The 24,203-nt window shown below is 37.4% G+C and overlaps 1 protein-coding gene across 3 annotated transcripts; it reads right to left on the bottom strand.

Annotated features, from left to right (window-relative positions):
* Positions 1 to 1,807: 1,807 nt before the first annotated feature.
* IQUB (IQ motif and ubiquitin domain containing) lies at positions 1,808 to 24,158 on the bottom strand. Of its 3 annotated transcripts, none has more exons than XM_031507926.2 (13): positions 23,799 to 24,158; positions 20,589 to 20,838; positions 18,716 to 18,978; positions 17,736 to 17,885; positions 17,453 to 17,628; positions 17,056 to 17,211; positions 14,944 to 15,154; positions 11,070 to 11,245; positions 6,617 to 6,787; positions 5,024 to 5,200; positions 3,377 to 3,625; positions 2,780 to 2,965; positions 1,808 to 2,144 (listed from the first exon to the last, which is right to left on the bottom strand). In XM_031507926.2, the coding sequence occupies exons 3-13, from the start codon at positions 18,942 to 18,944 to the stop codon at positions 1,983 to 1,985; spliced, it is 2,043 nt and encodes a 680-aa protein (XP_031363786.2). In that variant the 5' UTR covers positions 18,945 to 18,978; positions 20,589 to 20,838; positions 23,799 to 24,158; the 3' UTR covers positions 1,808 to 1,982. The 3 variants fall into 3 exon arrangements, with proteins under 3 accessions (XP_031363786.2, XP_021409131.2, XP_021409130.2); XM_021553456.3 differs by having other exon boundaries at positions 20,589 to 20,650; XM_021553455.3 differs by having other exon boundaries at positions 20,589 to 24,158.
* Positions 24,159 to 24,203: the final 45 nt, after the last annotated feature.

Below are 24,203 nucleotides of genomic sequence, written 5' to 3'. Positions count from 1 at the left end.
ACTCCTAAAAATGGTGGTTTTTTGGACACTGATTTGAAGGATGACATTAGTTAGAAGATGCTTATTTTGCATGCTTTGGAAAAGCATGTTCCAAATATTAGTCAAGCATTCAACTCACTATACTTCCAGAGCAATTTTTTAACTATTTACACAAAAGTGTCCACAATGTGACTAAAGGGCACTGCTAGGAAAGAACTCATGGTGGTGGTGAATGGAGTTCACATCGATCTGGCACACAGTCACCAGTGGTGCTCCCCAGGGCTCAGTACTGGGGCCAGTACTGATTCATGTCTTTACCAATGATCTGGATGAGAGATCTGTTGTTTAAGGGTGAAGAAAGAGATTGAGGTGCTGGACCATGTCCAGAGAAGGGCAGTGAAGCTAGTGAAGAATCTAGAGAGACAAGAGAAGATGGCCTCAAGTTGCACCAGAAGAGATTTATGTTGGATAATAGGAAAAAATTCTCCACTGAAAGGGTAGTGAAGCTGTGGAAGAAGCTGCCAGAGGAGTCATGGAGTCACCACACTTGGAGGTATTTAAAAGCTATGTAGATGTAGAAATTAGAGACAGAGTTTAATGGTGGACTTGGCAGTATCAGGTTAATAGTTGGACTTGATCTTAAAGGTCCTCACAACCTAAATGACTCTAGGGTTCCAGAAACCTCCAACACTGCATTGCACTGAAATCAATGGACTATTGGCTTTTCACATTTGTTTGAACTATTTCCTTACTTTTTATTTAAATAATCCTTCTGGACTTGTAAATTACCTTTTCAAAAATATGTTTAAGAAGGAAGGAAAAAATTATAAAGAGGCAGATTCCTATCTATGCAACTCATTGCTATTCAACCCATAATTTACTTCAAAACGCCTTTTATCACTCTGGGGGAAATTCAGACTTAGCAACCATTCCTATCTTAAGGCTCAGATGTCAGAAAGAATGTAAGTCATCAGCTGGAATGCTCATGTGCTGCAATTCTACAATTAGTTCAGTACTGAACTACAATCCAGAACTTAATTAAACTAAAATTCTGAATTTAATGGTAAAATCAGTGGAAAGATTCCAACAATGTTAAAATGCACTTATCAGCCAGGTACCAGTTCTACAGTTCATGTTCTGTTAAGGGAGTCAATTTAGTTTTCAGCTGTTTGCTGTCAAATATGTACTTATTTCTCTTTGTAAATGCTACTGCTTTTTCCTAGGTAGTTTCATCTGTTAGAGCAAAAGGCTGGGTTAAAGCCACATCTTAAAATAGAGGTTTCAAGAAGAACCTTGCAATCTTCTGTTGGATTTTTGAATTTACACCCTATCATGTTTTCTCTGTAACTATGATCTAATATAAACTTTCTTAATTATGGGGAGAATTTACTTCTTCAAATAATACAAACTCCTCAAAAATAAACATATTTCAAATATCTGAAATGCATATTTCAAATTATGATATTTAAATTATAATACTTACAATAATTTCAACATCCGATACAATAATTATATGCTGGCAGTTCCACTATGACCATCTAGATGAGCTACAAAATGTAAAGTTGTTCTTTTGACAAATGTTTGCAGGCAAAGCAGCTACATCTGGGTAAGCTATGTATATTCTATTGTTCTGTAAGAATCCAGGGTTTGAGGGGGTTTCTGCCTTATGTGTTTAAGATAAGAAAAATAAATTTAATACAGTGTTATAGCATTAATTTTCTAATTAAAGGGTGACACAGAATTCTAACAGGAACATTAAACTGCAGACAGATGTTCCAAGAAATGCAGGAATACACAGAAAAATAATCATTGCTCTAAAACCTGAGAATTTACAAAGCTCTTTAACATTTTATTTTTTTTTAATGAGGTTACAAAACTTGAAATGCAGTTAAATTAACTGATTGAGATCAAATTATTTTATCCTTAGAAATTTATTTTGAGCCATGTAATACAATTAGGGTATTGATGAAAAAGTATATTTCTTTAAAATCTAGGAATTTAGTTCAGTTCTTTAACGTTGAAAAACTATGTTTTTTGTAGGAATTTGCATTCGACTGATTGTTACTTCTATGCAAAAATGATGACATCGCAGGAATCTGAGCAAAGTAGTTTTTTGCCCGGATATGCTTTTGTTCTATTCTGTAAATAAATGGAGCTTCATAAGTCTGAAAAGAAAAATAAATTTAAATACCATAAATACAATTAAAATAACTAAAAATATATGTGTTGCTTAATATTTTAGACATTATAAATATTTGGACATATTTTATACATTATGAAGAGTGAGCATTTTATAAAAGAAGGCAGATCATTTATTTGTGTATATATAAAATGAAATATTTTGTAGTTCAATAGTACTATCTTATGGCCCAGTAGAGAAAATTTCTCCTTGTGACATATTAGACATGTTTTAAAACCAGAATAACTTTTTTACTCCATTCAAGATAAAACTTTTTTATTTCTTTATTTCAGGTGAGAACATCTTTACTTCTATTTGAAAATTAAATAAGGCAATGCTTAGATAGCAAGGTGAAGACTGTAGGGGCATTCCTTGCATTTCAGGAGGGAGAATTGGGGCAAGATAGAGGTCAGGTACATGGAATGAGCTGTACATGCCAGATGCCTCATGGATTACTGTCTATTTTGTTTAATAGTATAGATACAATCATTTAAATAGTCACAATGAGCCAATTTAAACACGGACAAGTGTAATGACTAAATTTGACCCAACATAATTAGTCACAGGATTCTATTAAAACATAAATAATGCAAAAAAAAAGAAAAGCCCATTGAAATTTACCTTCTGAAGGTTACACAGCTTAAGATGTGCATCTGCCTCTTCTTTAGTGAGGAGAATAGTGTTCCAGGGAGACCACTCATGCTGCTTATCCCACCTGACCATAACCAAATTATACAGGTCACTGCAGGCACTGAGAGCTGACTGGCAGTTCCATATTTTCTCAATCAGGTACTGCATATCTGGAAGCTGAAATAGAAAACAGGGTTTAAAAGAAAGGAGCATGTTTCATTCTACAAGTCTTGCACCCATGTAAAAATCCAAATAAAGCTTTGGGTGAAAAATAATTTTTATGCACATGTCATATGATCACTTGGTTAAAGAGCATCTTGACATACATATATACTTTTTGCATAGTTGTTGGAACATCTGATCCTTGACCTGTCAGCTAGACTTCTTTTAGTGTATAGCTTGCAAACCACCTTTTAAAGAAGACCTATGCTTCAAGAGCTTAAGGGTTTCTTCCTGATGGTGTGGAACGTCGCATATCCCAGGAAGAAACTGCAGCTTGTAGCCTATTTCTCAACCTGTCCACAACATACACAAAATAAAGAACATATAGTCAAAGCCACTGAGTTGCAATGCTCTTTCCAACAGTACCTGAACTAAGAAAACAATTTTGCTATCATCCTGATAATCAACTTCAGACTTCCTGAGATCTTCTAGTATAAGTCTGTACTTGAAATATGCTTCTCGTTTCCGAGCCTCATTATCAAGCCGGTAACATGAGCGACATCTGCCAATGGTGCGGGAATTTGCAGGAAGGGGAAACTCAGTAGGTGCTAAGTACTTTTCACAGCTATGACAGAAGTAAACATTTTTATAAAGCTTTAAGGGATCTTGCGGAACCTAAAAAAAAAAAAAAAAAAGTTAATTTATGTTAAACTAATTTAAGTTAATTTTTATTACTTGTATGTTACTCAAACACTATCAGGATATGTCTTCCATACCTTCATGCAAGTATTTTAATACATAAAAGCTAGAAGTATTTATTTTAAAATGCCCAATAAAGTATTGTGACTTTTCTTGGATAGGATAACAAGAGTCACTGTGTTTTCTTACTGCATTTGCTAAAATCAGTTATATAAATCAGTCAATTCATTTTTAAGCTCTATGAAAATCCTAAAAAATGATGTTCCAGTGCTCTTCCTGGTGCTTTAATGTATGCAGATTTTCAGTTATTCTGGAAGGATGACAACACAGAGAAATCAGAAACTAAATTATCTGCATTTGATTTTTCATGCAGAATCTTCCCTTTATGGCAAAGACAAAACCCTGAGATTATGGACATATTATTATTTTGGCATAAGAATACAAAATCATCAGACCCACATGTCCAGAAACAACACAGGGAAAGAAAATAGACTAACTTAATAGCAAACTCCTCATCCCCATATTCCATCATGGGTTCTGAAAAGAATGTAATGTAGTCTGTGCAGACAGGCCAAGTCTGCAGTTGGATAGTTTGAGTAGTCTGATAATCTTCAGTCTCTGCTATGGTAATTCTCCTAATAAACATAGTATAAAATTAACTGTTAGTTGGTTCTAAATCTGACATCTGCATCCAAATCTGACAGATTCTGTACTCCTGAGATAACATTGACCACTGTATGAAGAATGCTCTTCTGATAGATGCAAAACAGACATGGCTACTTAGAGCAGCAACATATGACAGTGAATTATATTTTTATTTGTAATCTGTAATCAGAATAGAAAAGCAGTCACACAAAACTAACTACATCTTCTTTGCACACAGTAGCAACTGATTCTGCAACAGAAGCCTGTGACAGTTTTTGTTTAGGTGCAAGCTCACTAGACATTGACATGGGCTATGTTCTTCCTTTCTGGATGCACAGCATTGCTGCCTCTTGACCAGTAGAAAAAACCATGACTTCCTCTCTCAGTATATTGGTATTACTTTGCTATTACATTTTACTGATGCCATCCCATAAGATCTACCATTTATAACTTCCAGATTTTTTATTTCAGAGTCAAGAGTTCCTGGGCTCTCTCAGTGCTGCCAGCCACTTTTCAGGTGCTTATGACCATGTCTATGCCCCATGCTTCCTAACAGGACTATAAAAATTAATTTGTGTGAAACCTATGGACTTGAAGCATCTTACTTCTTGAGGAACTCCTCCACCAATTCTACAGCAAAACGTAAAATAAAAACGCTTTCAATATTTTCTATCCATCTTCTCTTTAATTCAGTGACCACTACGTCAGGCTGCAAAATAAGAATAATACCTTAATTAACCCAGCAACCTGAGGGTTAAACTCTGGAGTTTTGATGTACTGGAGAAATAATGTACAAATTCTTTTCCTCAGTCCTTCCAAGTTGCATTCTTTCACCTCTCTTGACATAAGATCAATTTCCCTGTCAATTAATGCCACTATTTCCTGTGTTAATTTACATTCATGTTCCTGGAAAAAAAAATGGAGAGAAAAAGGAAAATAAACTGCTCAACAATAAATACACAAACAAACAAAATAATTCAATAAGACATGAAAGCAAACTATGGAATCTGTCAACATTACCATTCATACCTCTCTATGTTCATGTAGGAACATGTTCACAGAAGAACTTGTTAGTATCTCAGGGAAAAAAAATCTCCAATGAAACAACTGTAGAACTACAAAAATGAGAATGCTTATAGATTCTGTTTTAAACTGTGTACCAAAACTGTGAGGATCTGTAAGCCTGGAAGCACTAAAAGATGCTTAGCAGAGGTACACAACAAGTGCAAATTTTTAAATCTTCAAACGTCCAAAGAAATATTTCTCTAAGAAGCCTCCTTTGTATGAGATCAGAGGTGTAATATGGATGGGTTTTAAAAATATCACAAGAAAATCCAAAAAATCCACCACACAAGAGGCATGGGGGACTTTGACAGCATGCCTGGAAATGAGTCACTTCAATATTTTGAATGCTTGGCAGGAGATTCTCCAGGGAGAGAGACATAAGAGGTGAATGAGTTCAGTGATTTCTCAGGTTAAAGAGAGTGCTAATTTACAGAATTTCACTTGTTCACTACAGCAATATTGACTTGTGCTAAGATGGGCAAGAGTTCATAAACCAGAAGTGCTCTCAATGCCATAGTGACTTTAAATCAAATACTGGCACTACTAAAACAAACAGCAAGGTGCTTCTTTGTTTTAATAAGATCAGCAAGTAGCATTCTATTCTAGGCAGATGTCATCAGTGTCATCCTGAAAGGTCCTAGAAACTCATTCTTCTTGTACATGAATAAATAAATAAATAAAACCAATATGAAAGACTAAAAAAAATGCAACAATCTTCTAATTCATTGGGAACACTAGCAGCAGCAGCAACAGCAACAGTGGTGGTGGGGAGTGAAGGGCAAAGAGAAGATGAAAAAAATCAGTAATTGCTACCCATAAAACTGGTAATCCAAACCTATAGATAGATAAGGTTCTAAACAGATATTTCAAAGAACTGAGAAAAAAAAATAAATGGCAATTGCCACATATATGCCTGCCACAGTTCTCATAAGGTTGATATTAAGTAGTAAACAAAATTTTGTACTAAAATTGTATTATGTATTAATATACAAAGACATCTAAAACCATGGGGTTAAAACTCTAACACAACCTGAAGACAAATATACACATGATAAAGTAAAATATGAATTTAGAGTGTATCTGGAATGTAAATTACACTCACATACCAGATAGTACCTGAGGGTCTCTAGCTACCAGCTCACCATCACAGCACTTGTCTGCCAGCAGCAGCATTGCTAATGTGTCAACATAATTAAGTGGCAGGACCTTTGGAAAGTACAGCTTCAAGCTAAACATAAATTGAAAACTAAACCTCACCTTCACTGTCCATTTGAGTGTTAACAGCACAGATGTTCTCTCATCTTTTGGGATGTCCCTTGTGTTAATGCTGCGGTAGATTTCAAGTAGTTCTTTACCACGGAGTGAGTTCGGTGTATCCATTTCAGTGATTTTTCCATCAAATGCTTTCCACCTCCTAGGCTGTGCACACTTTAGAAACAATTTGTAGAACTCTGAGCTATTAAAATCTGATCATCAGCTTAACAATGGCATTATGTTACATCAAGTTTCATCAGAGCAAATAGGAACTTAACATTAATGCTTGACTAATGCAAAAGTCTAATTCTATTGTCAATATTGATACAGCACCTCTTCCACCAAAGCAAGCATTCGGTTGGACACTTTATTTAAAGCTGCAGGTCATGACAAATTCAACTTACAGGACATTAAAAGCAAATAATATTCTCCTACAGGGATATGCTCTACTTCTTTAAAGTGAAATTTACTGACAGTATTGTTAGAATACATTTGCTCTGTATTTCACTTTGCAGACATAAATCCCTTCAAACTATCAGTAAAAATCAATAGGTCTGTTGACTGTATAAAAATTGAAAATTTAAGACCTTTAAGTCTACTGCAGTAAAAAATATCTCCAGGGAACTGTTCTATTTATACTAGTTGCAGAGAAGGACAGAAGGAATACGGTCTGCTAGAGTTAGGGCAAGGTGTTTACAGTTTACCAGGCACTTCACCTAGCTTTTGTTTGCTAACTTAACCACATGCCATATGCCTTATGCTTCAATTATCTCTTTGCACATCTTTAACTTTTATAGACAGTAAGAAGTTACATGTCACCTGGCTCACAAGGTCTAAAAAGTACAACCATTTTCTTCTTTCCAGAAGACTGGTTTTGGTTGCAAATCACGCTGTTACATAAGGAGACAGGTATCCAATTCCAATAGAAAGGGAGGTTTCAAAAGCCTCTCCCCCATCATTACTTAACATTTCATTTACTTAATGGGGAGAGGTATTTGAAACTTCTTTCTGTGTATTAATTATTCTTTTTCACTAAATTTGGAACTTAAGTGTTCACTAACACTCATAAACTTCACCTTGCAGTCTCAGTGTCACCTAAAAACAGGAACACTTTATGCAGTATTCATATGCCTAGCAGTTTTCTGGACATGACACCAGCATTAACACAATTATTATTTTAATAAAATAGATTTGCTATGGTGCTAAGTTATAAAAACACCAAGAATATTAGATAGCTAGAAGATATATGATTAGTTATCACCATGATCAAAAGTTTTCCTCACTTTTAAATAAATAAAGTTAGGTAAGGAAAAGAAAGACAATCTTACACAGGATTTAACATCAAATTAATGACACTTAATTACATTATCAGTGTGGGTAGAACTCTATTTAAAGGAGATATTGTTAACCAGAGCCAAAATTAAGAAATTACAGGGACAAAACTAAGAAATGCAATAGCAAAGCATTAGCTAAAAAACAAACAAACAAAAAAAACAAAACAATCAACTCTTAATTACTTGGTGAAATCTTTGAATTTCTGCAAAACTAGAGAAAGGTAATTTTTTGTCTACCATAAATAGGGAGCATTCTACTATATTTTCATTTTGTTTCATTATCTTTATATAATACTAGAAATTCCAAAAAATACCCCTTAAAAAAAAAAAAAACAAAAAACAAACAAACGAAAAAACCCTAACAAACCCACACTTTGCAAACAAAAAAATTCAGACCAACTTAGAGGGTCTATCATGCTGACAATCCTTTTTATGTTAGACTGGGACAAACCACTGTTTTCCATGTAGTAGTTAATTCAATACCTACTTTTTATCTTCTTCAAGGAAATCACTTACAATAACAGAAAAAGGTCATTTGCTAATGCTAGAAAGAATTAATGGTCAGAGTAGACCCCAAGAAAGTCAGTAAAATTAGATTTTTCTGATAATTTGCAAACCCAATATGCGCAAGTAGTCTTGGTATCCTGTTCTGCAAATGACCCTTAATACAGACCAATTCTGTTATTGTAATTAATTCTTCAAAAATAAATCTGTAACTTCTGTATTTTTCTTACTAGCTTATCATAGCTGGGTACATAAAACAAATTTTAAATGTAAAAAAAATATGCAGCTTTTTACTGAAAATAGAAAGAATCACAAGTTCTCTGATTTCAGGACTATTTTTCTGTACTCCAGACTGACGGGAGAAAAACTAAAACTCTGAGATCTTCTGCCAGCTTTGTCTTGTCTTTTAGTTTGCTGGCAGTGCTGTGGAATTTACAATAATCCTGTTATCTGTATTACTTCAGAAAGCAAGGTTACTACAACTACACTCTGCTGCCAATGCATGAAAGCAGAAAAAGCGCCTGAGGAGAGAAACACACCACCACAGAGAGAGAGGAAAAGGTAATAAAAAAAAAAAAATCCATAGGATGTGTGCAGAAATAGTGCAAAGCATGAAAGGTATGAAATGAATGACAGTTAATAGTTACACAAATTTCATTAAGTCAATATGATCGCTGTATAAAAGCTTAGTCAAATTCTTCCTCTCCAAAGTACAAATGCTGAAGAATGAGCTCAGCATAAAGATCTCCCTAGAACACAGGGTACACACAACCTTTGTAAGGGCACACATGCCTGTGGAGCTACATGCTTAAAGTAGCAAAGAAGGGAACAAAGGTTTCCATGGAGAAGCAAGTGTCATACCACATTGGCTACTGCAGCTTGCAGTCTTCAGATGTGAAAGATATTACTGCAGCTTTAACTGGCAAGTGTCCAAATTTACATTACCAATTTGAAGTTCAAGAAAAAATGAAATAATCGTTAATCAGGCACTCAAAAATAAATTTCATACTGCAATTCAAAGTGCTTAAATTGCACTGTTACTGTCATAGCAAACCATCCATTGAATTTTGAGATTTACAAAATTATCTTTTTAAACAAATGCAAAAATTGTTATTTCTTCTCCCTCTGAGTTAGAGCTATGTCAACAGTTTGAAACAACATTCAAAATCCTACAGCTGACATGATAAAAAAACATGAAAAGTTGCTCTAGTTCAGAAGCTCAATAGATTTTAAAACTAAAAAGATTACAGTCTCTTTCATGAAAAACATAATTTATACATTTAATATAGGAATATATAAATTATTAGTAATTACTTCAGGAAAATGCCCACTGCTTGGAAAGACAATATATCTGTTGTCTCTAATGTGTCTCCTGATTCTCCAAACATCAGCTATCACTGAGAGCTCTTGTGCTGAAGAACATTTTGCTTCTGATTCTAGATGCAAGAAAACTGTACAGCTTGTTAGAATATGTGCTGGAAGCAATCTGTACAAGTAGGACACTGGAAATCAGTCCTTATGGGAAAAATAATTACAGAGTCAGTTAAGAGAGAAATATATTTGCTTTAACTGTTCCAGGCTTTTTTTTCTTAGAAGGTAACAGAACGCATTGTAAATAGTAGAAGCAAACATTAAACATAGAAATTATTCAAGCCTCTGAAAATATTCCTCATTATTTGGTTTTCTGGTGTTTTTTTTCATTCTTGAAAGCAGTAAGAGAAAAAACAGTCATACCACAGCAATAAATGTGGTAACAGTTCCACTAATATTTCAGATAAGCAACTTTTTCATAATCAAAACAGTTACCCTGCATCAGTAATAAAAAGGATGAAAAAAGGTGTCTTTTGTGCAAAACTGCCGCTTTTACTTTTGAGCACTAAATAGTTAAATTTTTAAAGTAATAATAATAAAAAAATAGCTAAAAAACATTTCTGTTGCAGTATTTCTTTTCATAATCAGGTCACATACTTTGAAAATAAACTATTACTTTTTGCTAATGGCTGGACATCTACCTAAAAGGACAAGATTTTCTGTATTTTACATTAAGATACCATTTAATTTAATGCCATTTAAAATCATCTTTGTGAATGAAGGAATTCTCACACTTTTTGATAAAGACTGAAGGAACACTTTCCTTAAATATTATCCCCAAGATTATACAAGAATGAAATCTCAATTTAAAATTGTAATGGAACTAAAGTCAGTGATTTAATAACTGAGTTCAACATCAGATTCAAACTCTTCTTTTTATACGAAAACAGAATAAATGCTTTTTTAAAAGACAGACATATGATGACCAGAGGCCTATACTCACTTGGGAAATTAATGACAACTTTACCTCCTGAAGGATAACATATTTATATTATTATAATTAATTATATGCATTGTTTATAGTTTTTATCATTAACAGCCTTAACGATGCATGGTTCAACCTTCAGTTGGTCTGACAGAAACTTATTGAATTGTATTGACATCAACAACCACATAACTTGGATATTTATAATATTAACATTCACATGATTAACTGTTAAAAACTACAAAAGGTACTTTTCGTACTTTGCAGGTGTATTTTCTGTTCCTGTACTTTGATATTCTTTATTATCAGCCTAATTACTGACCTTATCCAGAAAGTGCAGTATTGCGTTTTTTTGATTCTCCACATTGGCATTTAGTTTGTGCATCCCAATGCAAGCAATGAGCTCTGTCTCTTCATCCAGAAGTGCACAAAGTGCTGCCTTTCTTTTAGCTCCAGTAAGAGTTCTGTTAATTCGCTCAGTCTCCTCCTGCATCCATACTGCAGATACAAATATTTGGGGTATTTTTTTACAAGATGCTTTCCAGCAAAACTTTTGCTTTCATATTTAAGAAACAACATAATTAACTTTTCTTTCAATATGCACTAAAAACCAGTTTCCATTTCAGGGAACTGATGGTTATAGCTATTTTCGATACATTCAAGATGGTCTAGAAATTAATGTAAATTATACAGATGTTCTGTGAGAGTATGTGTGTGTGCATCAATTCCAGACTGCCAATTTGTACTCCAAACTCAAAGATGAGTAGGAGAAAAAGAATCTGTATGTGAGAAAAAGAATTTAGCTCCTGTGGAAATGTATGATGAAATGGCTGCAACTTACTGTGGTACCACTAGTACTCAGTGCTGGGAATATTACTACTTCTCCCTGCATTAATGAGTAAAATCTAAAGAAGTTTGAAGTCCTCCAAAACTGAGATAAATCTTAACTGACAGTAACACTTACCACTTCAGGTCTTACATTGAACATTGCAGTGGTATTACCTTTTGCCATCCAACGCAGATGAGAACACATTAATAACCTGACAGTCATTGCTTTACTCTCCCTTTCCTTTTCTACAACCTAACTAACCAAGTGGGTGAAAGTGGCCACAGAAGAAGCCACAGGATGGTCATGACAGCAGCACATGGATCACTACATGCTCTATAAGAATCTGACCCCCTGACACTTTTGCTCAGATATACAGACTACATAGCTTTAGACAAATCTGCTTGTAAAATCAAACTGTGTTTACTGCCTTTGCATATCCCGTAACAATTCCTGGCTTCTCTGAAGAGTCTGATCTAGTTCAAATACCTCTGGAGTTTTGTAGGGAATTTTATAAGATCCAGAACTTCAACATTCCTGAAGAATACCTCAAAGTGTTGTAATCATCCCAGAGCAGTTACGCGAAAGCAAAACCCAGCATAAAAGAAAACCACTGCATAAGTGGTGCACTGAAAAAGTCTGTAAAATCCATGATCAGGTAAGATTAAAGGCAGGAGAAGGGAAAGGAGGAAGGCTGACTTTCTGCCTGTGGCTTCTTATCAACAGTACCTTATGTTTTCCATTTTTAAGTATTTCAATTCATTTCCTTAAGGCTCTCCAAGCTGTAATATGACAGCTGTCTGGCAAGTTCTGAGAACCCAAATATATATTTTAAATAAAGTCAATTCAGCAAACAACACTGTTATATGGAATTAATTTACATGAACCTTTATTATGCCTGAAGGGGGCAGCAACTTCTAAAGTGGAGCTAATAAATACAGTAAACAATTTTATACTTTTAGAAATGAAGAACATGTCACTATTGATACTCATCTCTTGATTCCCCATTTACGTGCAACCAAGTTAAAACACTCCTCTTAGATTATATGTTCTCCAGATTATCTATCTACAGAGATTTTACTCATTACAATTTTTATTCCAGTGTTTATAAAGTAAAATAGTTCATACTTTACTTTTCAAATAAATTATAAATGCCTATGCAGACATGCTGCATATACAGATACACCTCATTTGCACTATATAGTCAACAGGCAAGTTTTTGTACCACTGGGAATTGCTATTACTGGCTGACCCTGTAATAGTAACTCTGTTGTGATTGCAGCAATAACCTTCACAGATCCCTGGAGGACAATAGTCTCATTCTATTACTGTCACAATGATTTAGCTTGTGTAAATTGTTGGCATTATAAGAATGCAAAATTGTTCCAGATGCAGGTAGGAAAAGAACCCCAACTTCCTAGAATCATTAAGCTCTATTAAAATGAAGAGCATGACTGCAACTAGAGAAGCAACTAGTCACTAGTCAACACCAGTTAATGAAAACTAAAGAGTGAGATAGTTACCAACCATTATTTTTAACAAAATATTTTAAAAACCATTTCAAATACTGGAATCTGTTCTAAAGTGGCACATGTTTTTTTCCAGATTGCCTAGATATGAAATTCCTGAACATGCTTGGCTGAAAGTTATTATTTGTGAATTATTATTATTATTTCAAAGTCATGAAATTAAGCAAGAGACGCTTGCATAACCATAACTTTCAAATCTAAAAATATCATGAAGATAGCATTCTTCCATAACATAATCTGAACTTGGTTGTTTCTACTGCAAGTAAGACCTTTCACACTTAAAAAAAAAAAAAAAAAAGTGGATCATATATCTGATAGATACACCTGATACACCTGATAGCACGTTAGTCTGAAGCACCTTCCTGAATAAAATATTACAGAAAATCAGATGGGGAATAGTAAGACATCTCATAAGTGGTAAGGAAAAAAGTACTATTTGAGTACCTTGGCTTTTGATTACTTAGTCAGATACAACTTAAAAAGGGCTTGATTCTTGGGAAGTGAAAAGCAAACTATCTACAAAGAAAAAGAGGGGGGGTAGACAACCCCAAACCGACCACAAATCTCATGAAGATACCATTCCAACAACTGCAAAGTTCAAGACAAGCAATAATTTTTACATTTGTCACGAACAGTGATATTTATAAATCATTTATTAATTCAGACAAAGCCATTTGTTCAATGCCACACAAAGTATGACAGTATTAAAAGATTAGTGTATAACTTGGGAATTTTGAAATCGTGATCCTGAGCTCTATGAATAACACATGCCATCAAATTTATGCTCAGTTTACCACTGAAGAAAAAGCTAAGATTGTTTAAACACAGGTGGCTTTGCAATGAAGTAGGAAATCTATTAGGTCAGTTCTGCTACAGGGACAACACCACCCAAACTGGCAAAGAGCTAGACCATAAAGCACTGTAACTGAGATAACATAAGAATTGTTACAAGTCACAGTAAAAAAATTTTGGCTTTAAAAGAGACATTGTAAAAAACCAAAATTTGTCTTGCTGTTCCATTATATGCTGGCACAAGTACACAGCTTTTGACTGTTTTTACTTTTCCAAAGGACATACCCTAAGCTTTTTGATTTGCACCATTAGATTCTTGCAAGGTTTTATGTCAGTTACCTGCAGTATTCACATTATTTTTCTTGAAAATTTTAGAGGTCTTTGCCTGTATTAAATATCATCTACTCCAAGAACAGGAAATGTATGACTTTCAGAATGTCCTGCAGAAGTCCTAAGAGATTTTTAAAATTTTGACAACACAGTTTTGTGAAAAAGAATGAAGTAGAAAGGAGAAAAAGCATCAGTAGAGGACAACTAAGACAAAAGGAATAACTTCTGTCATATGTTGTAAAATTCTTTCCAATATTTTTTCAGCATCATAAATGTACAGTGAAAGATAAAAGCAACTCTGATCTAAAAAAACACCCTTTGGTTCTTCTAGGTGACCTTAACTTTAGACCTAAATAAAAAATGTTAATAAAACTGCCAAAGAACACTATTCTATAAGCCAGTTATTTCTAAAAAAGATGTACTGGTTTTGGCTGTGATAGAGTTAAATTTTAGTCATAGCAGGTTGTAAGGAGCTGGATGTTGATAACACAGGGATATTTAGTTATTGCTGAACAGTGTGTTTACAGAGCATCAAGGCCTTCTTTCTATTTCTAGTAATACATGAAAGTAAAAGACTTATTTTAAAATGAAACAAATTCCACTCTAAAGCAGAAAAAAACCCCATGGAAGTATCTATAAATACATGTAAAACTCTAAGTTTGTTTTAAACAAACTGTACTATTTTGTTGCTTTAAGGATATCCCTTTAAGAAAACTTACATTCCAAGTCATGGTACAGTAGCTCAAAGTCTTCATTTGTTTTAGGATTCAGTTTTTTCTCATATTCCCTCCTCAATTTTTCTTCTTTCTCTCTTTTTTTCTGTAATTCTTCTTGTGCCTCCCATGCCATTCTTAGCCACTTTTGTTCCTTCAGATTTTGTACTAAATTTACAGCATGCCAACGACGGAAATATTTCTGTAATACTATAACCTATATGTGATACAATATCAAAAAATCATGAATTTAAAACAAAACAACATACTATTTTGGAGCATAGTATTATTTCTTAACTGTTATTTTCTTCAGCTTCCTATGTTTTCTAAGATTTTTCTTACAAAATCAGTCATGTACTATTAGTTTAAGCACTAGTATGATTACTCAGTTAAGTAACTGCAGGAATTTAACCAGTGAGTACAGTGGATAAAATAGGTTCAAATAATCAGACAACATATAAACTACATTCAAATATAATTTTTTCTTTTTCAAATCTCCCCTTAAAAATGCCTTTCGCCATGTACTCTTTATTATTTTCCTTATCTTACTATCAATTTACAGAGTGGAAATGCATTTGCAAAATTTCTTGGTAATTTCTAATTACAAAAATCAACACATAGATTCAAAATCAACTGCATTTTATTTGTGAACAAATAATGAAAGTGGAATTACTAAAGCTGTTATGACAGAAAACGAAAGAAGAAAATTAAATCATTGACCTTTCCAAGCTGTGGCTATTGAGGACTGGGGAAATGTCTATGATATGTTAAGGGAGGATACTTCACAATCACTTGCACTACAAACAGTTCAGTCAGATCAATGCCATGAGGCACCAAGCATTGTTGAGGATTAAAAGCTATCAAGCACAAAATCATACTAATACACTATTTCTGATAAAATCTTAATCTAAAACTTCTCTTAAATTTGTCTTCAAACAGTATTTCAATATGGACCTATACTGCACTGTGCAAATCCATCAATGTGAACCAACACCAGGATGACATCTCTCTACCGTGCATTGTAAATTACCTATAGATACATTACAGACTTCAACTAATGTCACTAAAGACCACAGTAAAACATACTGGTAGTCCTGAGGAAATTACGCCCTACTTGGATTTCACTTCTACAAGATGCTCATTTGCAATCAGCTAAGCTGACCAATTTAAGTTCTTACAAGAAAAACTCTACCCAGAAAATTTCAAAGATCTTGCCAACCATGTCAATACAATTATTCTACTTAGACACTTGAGGAATCAACTGTTTCTCCATTCAGTTGGATTCAGACTGTCTATTTTCAGCAATCAAATTAATAACAAGAGCATTAACAAAGCAGTGCCTCATCTAACACAATTTAGGGCACAATTTGAGTCAAATGCGCAGTCACAGAACACATGGTTTTCAAAAAGTAGAGTGGAATGCCTAAATGGCATCTTCTGCACAATGAATATGCAGAATCTGTAATCTGAATTGCCTTTATGAGGCAACTCAGTGCACCAGAAAACCCCATAGACCCACTGCCTGTGTTTTAACAACCCATTTCTACTTTAGTACCAAAGGAAGGACCTTGAACAAAATCCAAAACAGATCAGTTTGCCCAAGGTAACCTACTAAGTCTGATACAAAAAAACCCAACCAAACAGACAAGGAACAATAGATTGTTCTCAAATAGATTGTTCTCAAACAATGGATTGTTCTCAAAACTCAAAAGCTTAATTGCAGATCTCCTAAATCCTAACCCAATACTCCATTTATTTCAGGCCATACATTAAGCATGTAACTTAGGTTCTTTCAAAGAGATCATGAGAATGTTCTAAGAACAAGCCTGTTTTAATCCTTAATGCTCTACATGGAAACTTAACTGTCACTGTGAGATAAAAACAGTAATTTCAGAATTCTTAATATTTAAGAGATTGCAAAGTATCAAATGTCACTAAAATCACAGAGAAAACACGCACTTCCCCTGTATCTAAAAGATTACAAAAGATGAGCATAAGAAGACATTTTACAGTTCACTTTTAAATTCTGTCTCTGAACACTCTGAACACTCATTAAATATTCAGATAACCTTTACAATACATTATTTTACAGAGAGTTTCCAACAGATAAGGACTTACTGCTTCAAGTCTACGTTTATGGTACTCCTCTGCTGTAAAATACTTTCCAGGAGTTAGTAGTTTGTCAGTCATGTTTGATACATAAAGGCCAGTTTTAGTCATCTGTGTCGATGTTGTATTTCTTGTTTGTTGTTGCATATTTTTTTCCACAACCGTCTGGGGAAAAAATGCATGTCAGATTAGAAGAAAATACACAGAGATATTTTTTTCACATTACATTAAGTGGCAAAATTAGCTCTTTGCAATAAAAATCACAATAATAATGATATTTATCTACTAAATACTTTCATTTGCACATTTATCTCAGATTTACTTCCTCTTTCCTATCAGAAATAGTGTCAGATTCTATTCCATCTGGCAAAAACAACATTCTAAAAGGATATAACAAAGTGTTTACCTGTGTTTCCCTACAAAATAACTGAATTCCTTTGTCAGGTCGTTTTTTGGGTTTTGTTTGTGATCCTGCATTATGAAATTCCACTCCTGTTGACACGTTCCTAAATCCACCCAGAAAAGGTTTATTATAGGTAGGTCTTTCAACTTTTACAACTACTTCTTGAAATGAATTCGAACCTGTTAAAATGGAAGTTCCAAAATAGAAATACTGCTTCTTTCAGTAACACATCTAGATTAGGCCATAATTACATAAGTATCAATAAACCTGCAAAAGCAGCATTTACCTGTTTGCACTCTGACAGTTAGGACATCAGGCATGTGGTAATCCTGTTGAATGACTTCTCCAGGGAAATGTTCCTGATTCTCAGACTGGACAGTTTCATCAGAATTAGGCCCAATCTTCCTAGGCATTTCATTATCCTCAATCATGCTTGCTAAAAATAAAACCAAAATTCCTGAGAAGCTTCTCAAAACAAATAACTCTTTCAACTTTACCCCAGGATGATTTTATTGTAACAGTACAACACAGCATAATCATCTTTTTTCAGCTAAAAGACAGTCTACTTGCAAGATGAAATAGTATTATCATTCAATTTTAAAGGCAGTATCTAATATAATATTGTCACCACATAAAGATATTCCTAGCCAGCTAATCAGAATGAGAGCAGATGAATGGAACCCAGCAATGAGGAAAGTCATCAGCAAGTCCATACTAGGAACTGTTATTCACTATGCTCAGATGCTGAACAGGATATGCTCCGTTCTGCTCTGAAGAACTAAGAAAATGGGGTCCTATATTGGGAAGAGGAAGTGACTGGAGACACCCAGAACACGAAGGAACAGGTATAGGAAATGATGGAGCATTTGGGAGACTGCAGGAGAAAGACACAGATAAGGAAGGGTGGTAGGTAAGTTACAGGGGAATCTAAGAAAGGTAAAATGGTAAGGTGATTTCTATAATGTTGCCTAAAGTGTTAATTTAAATGCACATACAAAATATGTATACCTACTCATACACATTTCTGGAAATAAGGATCATTCTATAAAATGCCATCTAGAAAGGACTACTACAGTTTGAGATAAAGAATACATTCCTTACCTTTGGAGTATGTTTCATATGAGAATTTTAAAAGTTACTGCAGGACCAAATCCCAGCAAGCATAAACAGAATGAGGGTGTGTGGGGGTGCAAAAAGCTATAACCAAATTGAAGAAAAATTATCTCTTTAAAACATTAATGCCCAGCATTTTAACAACTTCTTTACCTGTCTCTGTCCCATTTGCTGTATTGTCTGGTAGTACTGAATTTTGAGAAGGAGATTGCTGGTCCCAGCCCTCCTCTGACTGTGCAGTGCCTGCAGGTTCTGGGAGCAGAGCCTTCTCTGCTGGGTCCCCAGCCTCTCCGACTGCTTTTCCTTGTGAGGATGCAGGTGATTGCTCTGCACCTGACCCTTCTGATGTAGCAACTTCAAAACCATCCGATACATCTTCCATTTCCTAAAGCATCAGTTGCAAGCTCTTAACCTTTCTGCAAGAATAATCACAGGATCTATTATAAATTGCATACTGGCACATTTCTACTACCAGAATTATGGGTAACTTACTGTCCTGAAAAAGCTTTCCCTGTATCTATTTCCAACATATACTGTTCTATTGAGAACAGAATGAGATCTTTGCTTCCACCAAACAGAAAGCACTTGTGGCCGGTGTTTACCAAACATAATACTCCAAGGCAGGTAGCCGGCACAATTCTTTTTACCTCTCGTTCTCTGCCTATAGAACAAGACGGTCCAAGGGGTCATTAGCCAGAGACAGCACACCGTTACAGCTTTCCGAGTTGCCACAGAAATTATTCGGACTGGAAGAGTCGTAAGCCCATATTCCTCAATATAAAACCACAACCAAACCCGCACGACCCGGGACGCAGCTCCCGGGGGGAGCCCGGGATGCCAAACCGCTCGGGAGGGCGGATCCCTGGCTCAGTGCGCACCGGGACCGGGGCTGCGGGATCTCCGCACCTGCCCCGCGGCGCCTCCCGGCCCCGCGGCGCCCCGGACGGGCGCTGCCGGCCCCGGACGGGCGCTGCTGCCCCGGACGGGCGCTGCCGGCCCCGGACGGGCTCTGCCGGTCCCGGACGGGCGCTGCTGCCCCGGACGGGCGCTGCCGGCCCCGGACGGGCGCTGCTGCCCCGGACGGGCGCTGCCGGCCCCGGACGGGCTCTGCCGGTCCCGGACGGGCGCTGCCGGCCCCGGACGGGCGCTGCTGCCCCGGACGGGCGCTGCTGCCCCGGACGGGCTCTGCCGGGTCCGGACGGGCGCTGCTGCCCCGGACGGGCGCTGCCGGGTCCGGACGGGCGCTGCGGCCCCGGACGGGCGCTGCTGCGCTGCCGGTCCCGGACGGGCGCTGCCGGCCCCGGACGGGCGCTGCTGCCCCGGACGGGCGCTGCTGCCCCGGACGGGCGCTGCCGGGTCCGGACGGGCGCTGCCGGCCCCGGACGGGCGCTGCCGGGTCCGGACGGGCGCTGCTGCCCCGGACGGGCGCTGCTGCCCCGGACGGGCGCTGCCGGTCCGGACGGGCGCTGCCGGCCCCGGACGGGTGCTGCTGCCCCGGACGGGCTCTGCCGGCCCCGGACGGGCGCTGCTGCCCCGGACGGGCGCTGCCGGGTCCGGACGGGCGCTGCTGCCCCGGACGGGCGCTGCCGGTCCGGACGGGCGCTGCCGGTCCGGACGGGCGCTGCCGGCCCCGACGGCGGCGCGGTAGCCACGGCAACCGGGCCGGGCGCCCAGGGAGCAGGAGCGTGCGCACTGGGGACCGGGCCAGGCTGGGCCGGGCGGACTGAAAACACCGGGTCGAGAAGGGTCAGGAAGAGCGGAAAGGGAAGCGGTGCGGAAGGACGAGCAGCTCCCTCCAGGAACCTGTGCTGGCTCACCCGCAGTGCCGTGCCCACGCTGTGACCCTGCCCATAGCGGCACTCATGTATGAAAACACCGTTTTTCCTTATAGCCTTCTGCTGTAGATAAAAGCAGAAGTTGTACTAAATCCCCAGAACTCTTGGATATCGAGACGGGGTGTTGTGGGTGAGTGGTGGCAGCCTTCGTGCCACACACCGTCACTTCGGAGCTGTGTGCCAGTGCCTACCTGTGACATGGGTTGTGCTGTTCTCCCTGGAGGGTCCGTGGTGTGAGCACTGAGAGTGTTAACTGGAAATTAAAGACATGCAAATCAGAATGAAAACCATAAGAAATTGGATTTCCTGGTGTTTGAGGTGCCATTTCTGACACAACTCCTGCAAATGTTTTCAGCATGCTACAAGAAAACTGAGCGGACAGTCACATCACACAACTTTCAGACGTGAAATATTGTTCTGTCTTGCAATTCCAGGAGAATCCTGAAAAAAAAGCATTTCAATTATTGAATTCAAATGGATACCAAATAATTGTATGCCATGATTGTTACCATATTTCCCAGACATTGTTATACATTGTTTGGCACTTGAACGTGGGCCTCCTTTCCCACCAAAAGAACAGAAATCTCCCATTACCACTGCTAATGTTTTTTCTAAAACCTTGTTTGAACTCCCAGATTAGGATCACCATTAATCCTATAGAAAGATATTGTCATTTGTGCCACTTTCTCACTGCTACATAGTTGATTAAACATTCAAGTTAATTTTTGAGTTGCAATGACTTTTCATTTTTTTCCTAATGAAATAGCATATAAGCTTTGAATATTAAAATAGTTATAAAAATGAGCTTTCACTCGTCTCCTATTGGTTTTGGTTTCAGGTTCAGAACACAGCCACTTGGGATAGCTTAAGCAGCACTGATGGCAGGTTAGGAATGGCAAAACCTCAGTACTTGCTCTGCTCTCATGATGGGAAAGTTCTTTTCCAGTTGTAACAGGCTCTGTCTCTGCTAGGCCACATCCTTGCAGATAAGCTGCTTTTTTATTCACATGACTTCAATCAGATGATCTAAAAGTGTTTTAAAGATCTAAAGTTTGTTAACTAAAGCTTGCAGTGATTTACCTTACCATATTACAACAGATTATAAAATTATTTGCACCATCATGTATTTCCAACAATTAGAAGAGAAAAATCAAGCAAAAACATTAGCCTTCAAATTATACCTTGCTATCATATTCCTCTTGGAATAAATTAGGACCTGTATGGAGGACACAGATGTACATTTGTGAAAGGAAGAGGAGTGTATGCTTTTATCTGTGAAACTGAGTTTTAAAAGGCCATATATCAAATTTCAGTAGAAGTGGGCCATGAAAAAAACTTCCTCTCCCCTGGAGCACAATGATTGAGTTTATAAGAGAGCTGTTTTAAATCACATGACAAATCATCTTTAGAAGTAGAGAAAATTGAACAAGATGTCTCAGTTAAGGAAGAGTAGAATGAATTCCAATAGTTGCTACCATATTCTGGCAACTTTCCTTGCCCTCCACCTCCAATATTTCATGCCACTGTCATTTATACTAGACTTTGTTGTGTTTTTTTTTTTCTTTCTTTTAATTTATTTTATTTTGATTCCTCTCATGTCAGCTTAATACTACTGAAATCCATTAATTTTAATTTTTCATGTGACAGTGTTGGTGCTCATTCAAGTCTGTAATCCCTTAATATTTCTCATGTGAAAATTGTGTTTATTAACTTTAGCAAAGTCCTCTTCTGGAATGCCATCTAGTGGTTTTACTTAGGAAAAGACCAGTTTCTACCTTGGTCAAGACTGAAAAATCCTTCAAAACCAAACAATGAAACTAAATATTTCTCACTTTTTAAGTTTACAAAATCTAAATATTTCTGTAATTATAATAATAGTTGGAGGGGGAAAACGCAATGCTAAAGTATGCAGTGAAAATCGTTTCTGGAGTGAATACCTTGGGAATACTGGTTTTCTCTTCTATTGACCTACCACCCAATACCACTGCATAAAACATTATATAAATTCGTAATTAATTATTTATAATAATGATGTCACAAGTAAATTTATAAGCCTAAAAACTATGAAAAAACAGCTATGACCAAATATGCTGTGTAATGTAAGCAGTGCATATACAAATTCTTATTAAACTGCAGATTTTTGTGATACAGCTATATTCCTGTCTTTAAACTTGCAGGAATGTTACTAATGGTCTTTAAAAAAACATCAGTAAAAGGAAACCTGTAGTTTGGATATTTTAATTGGGATTTATAAGATTAAATCTCTAAACAAAAGCTTTCAAAAGAATCACAGAATATTCTGAGCTGGAACAGACCTGGAAGGGACCATCAAATCCAACTCTTAAATGAACGGCCCATCCAGGGACTGAACCCACACCCTGGTATAATTAGCCCCTGCTTTAACCAACTGAGCTAATCACAGTGCTCAACCACCCTGTGGTTGAAAACTATTTCCTAACAGCAAACCTAGACCCCTTGTGATACAGCTTCATGCTGTTCCCTTGGGTCCTGTCACTGGTCACAAGACATGAGCCCCTGCTCTTCCACTTCCCCTTGTGAGAATGTTGAAGACCACAATGAGGTGTCCCCTCAGTCTCCCCTGCTCCAGACTGAACAGGCCACAGCCTGTCTGCTGACCTCAGCCGCTCCTCATATGGCTGCCCCTCAAGGCCCTTCACCAGCTTCCTTACCCTCCTTTGGACACTATCTAAAAGTTCTTTATCTATCTGAAAGGATCTTTTAGTTCTTTTACTAACTAAAAGTATCTTTATCTTTTTTGTGGTGCCCAAAGTAGCCCCTAGCACTTGAGGTGAGGCTGCCCCAGAGTGGGACAATCCCCTCCCTTGCCCGGCTGCCAATGCTGTCTGATGCACCCCAGGACAGCTCCTGGCTGCCACGGCACTGCTGGCTCATATTTAACTTGCCATCCACCAGGACTCCCAGGTCTCTTTCTGCAGCACTGCTTTCCAGTATCCCATTCCTCGGCCTGTCGCTACATCCAGGGTAGCCCCATCCCATGCAGAATCCAGCACTTGTGTCTCTTGAACTTCAGATGGTGATGGCTCATCTCTGTAATCTGTTGAGGTCTCTCTGCAAAGCCTCTCTGCCTTTGAGGGAGCCAACAGCTCCTCCCACAGTAGTGTCATCAGCAGATTTCCTCAGTATCCCTTCCGGTCCTGCATCTAAGTCATTAATGAAGATACTGAAGAGCACTGGGCCTAAGATGGAGCCCTGTGGGACCCAGCTGGTGACCGGTAGCCAGCCTGATGTCACCCCATTTACTGCAACACTTAACACTTGAGATGTGAATCAACAATACACTAATACAAGTCTACACAATTCTCTAAGATCCCAATACTAAGGTTTGTGCCACAGGTGTTATGCCAAGTATGGTAACCTACCTGTTAACAAGAAACCTGCTGCCATAAATTTGAGTAGCAGTCTTCTTTCTCCCCATCTTGTCTCCCAGCTTCCCAGTACCTCCCACAAGCCAGAGATAGTGTTTAGTTATGTGGGCAGTAGGGTCAGCCAGTGCAGGACAGGCATTCAGCTGAAACCTAAAATCCTGTTCTTTTTGGGAAACATTAGATCCCTCACTGCAGTATCTGCATGGCCATTAAGACCCTGTCAGGGGTAGCAAAAATACACAGCCAAAGGTGGGACAAAATCATCACGCTTTTCTGAAACTTGGATTTTGATTTCAAGTGCCCTATAATGTCTGTATTTTTAACATACAAACACATATTATAAAAATAACTCAGCATAAGGCAAATACCCTGTTAATATAACATGCAAAAAATTAAATA

Source organism: Lonchura striata, chromosome 5 (assembly GCF_046129695.1).
Source record: "Lonchura striata isolate bLonStr1 chromosome 5, bLonStr1.mat, whole genome shotgun sequence".
NCBI lineage: Eukaryota > Metazoa > Chordata > Aves > Passeriformes > Estrildidae > Lonchura > Lonchura striata.
This window is presented reverse-complemented; position numbering and strand designations above follow the sequence as displayed.

Excerpts from the sequence above, each read along its gene's own strand:
- IQUB (XM_021553455.3), bottom strand. The coding sequence starts at position 18,944 with ATGGAAGATGTATCGGATGGTTTTGAAGTTGCTACATCAGAAGGGTCA. Across the intron at positions 6,788-11,069 it reads TACTGCACTTTCTGGATAAG|TGTGCACAGCCTAGGAGGTG; the intron begins GTCAGTAATTAG and ends TTGTTTCTAAAG. Across the intron at positions 5,201-6,616 it reads CACTCAAATGGACAGTGAAG|GAACATGAATGTAAATTAAC; the intron begins GTGAGGTTTAGT and ends TTTTTTTTCCAG.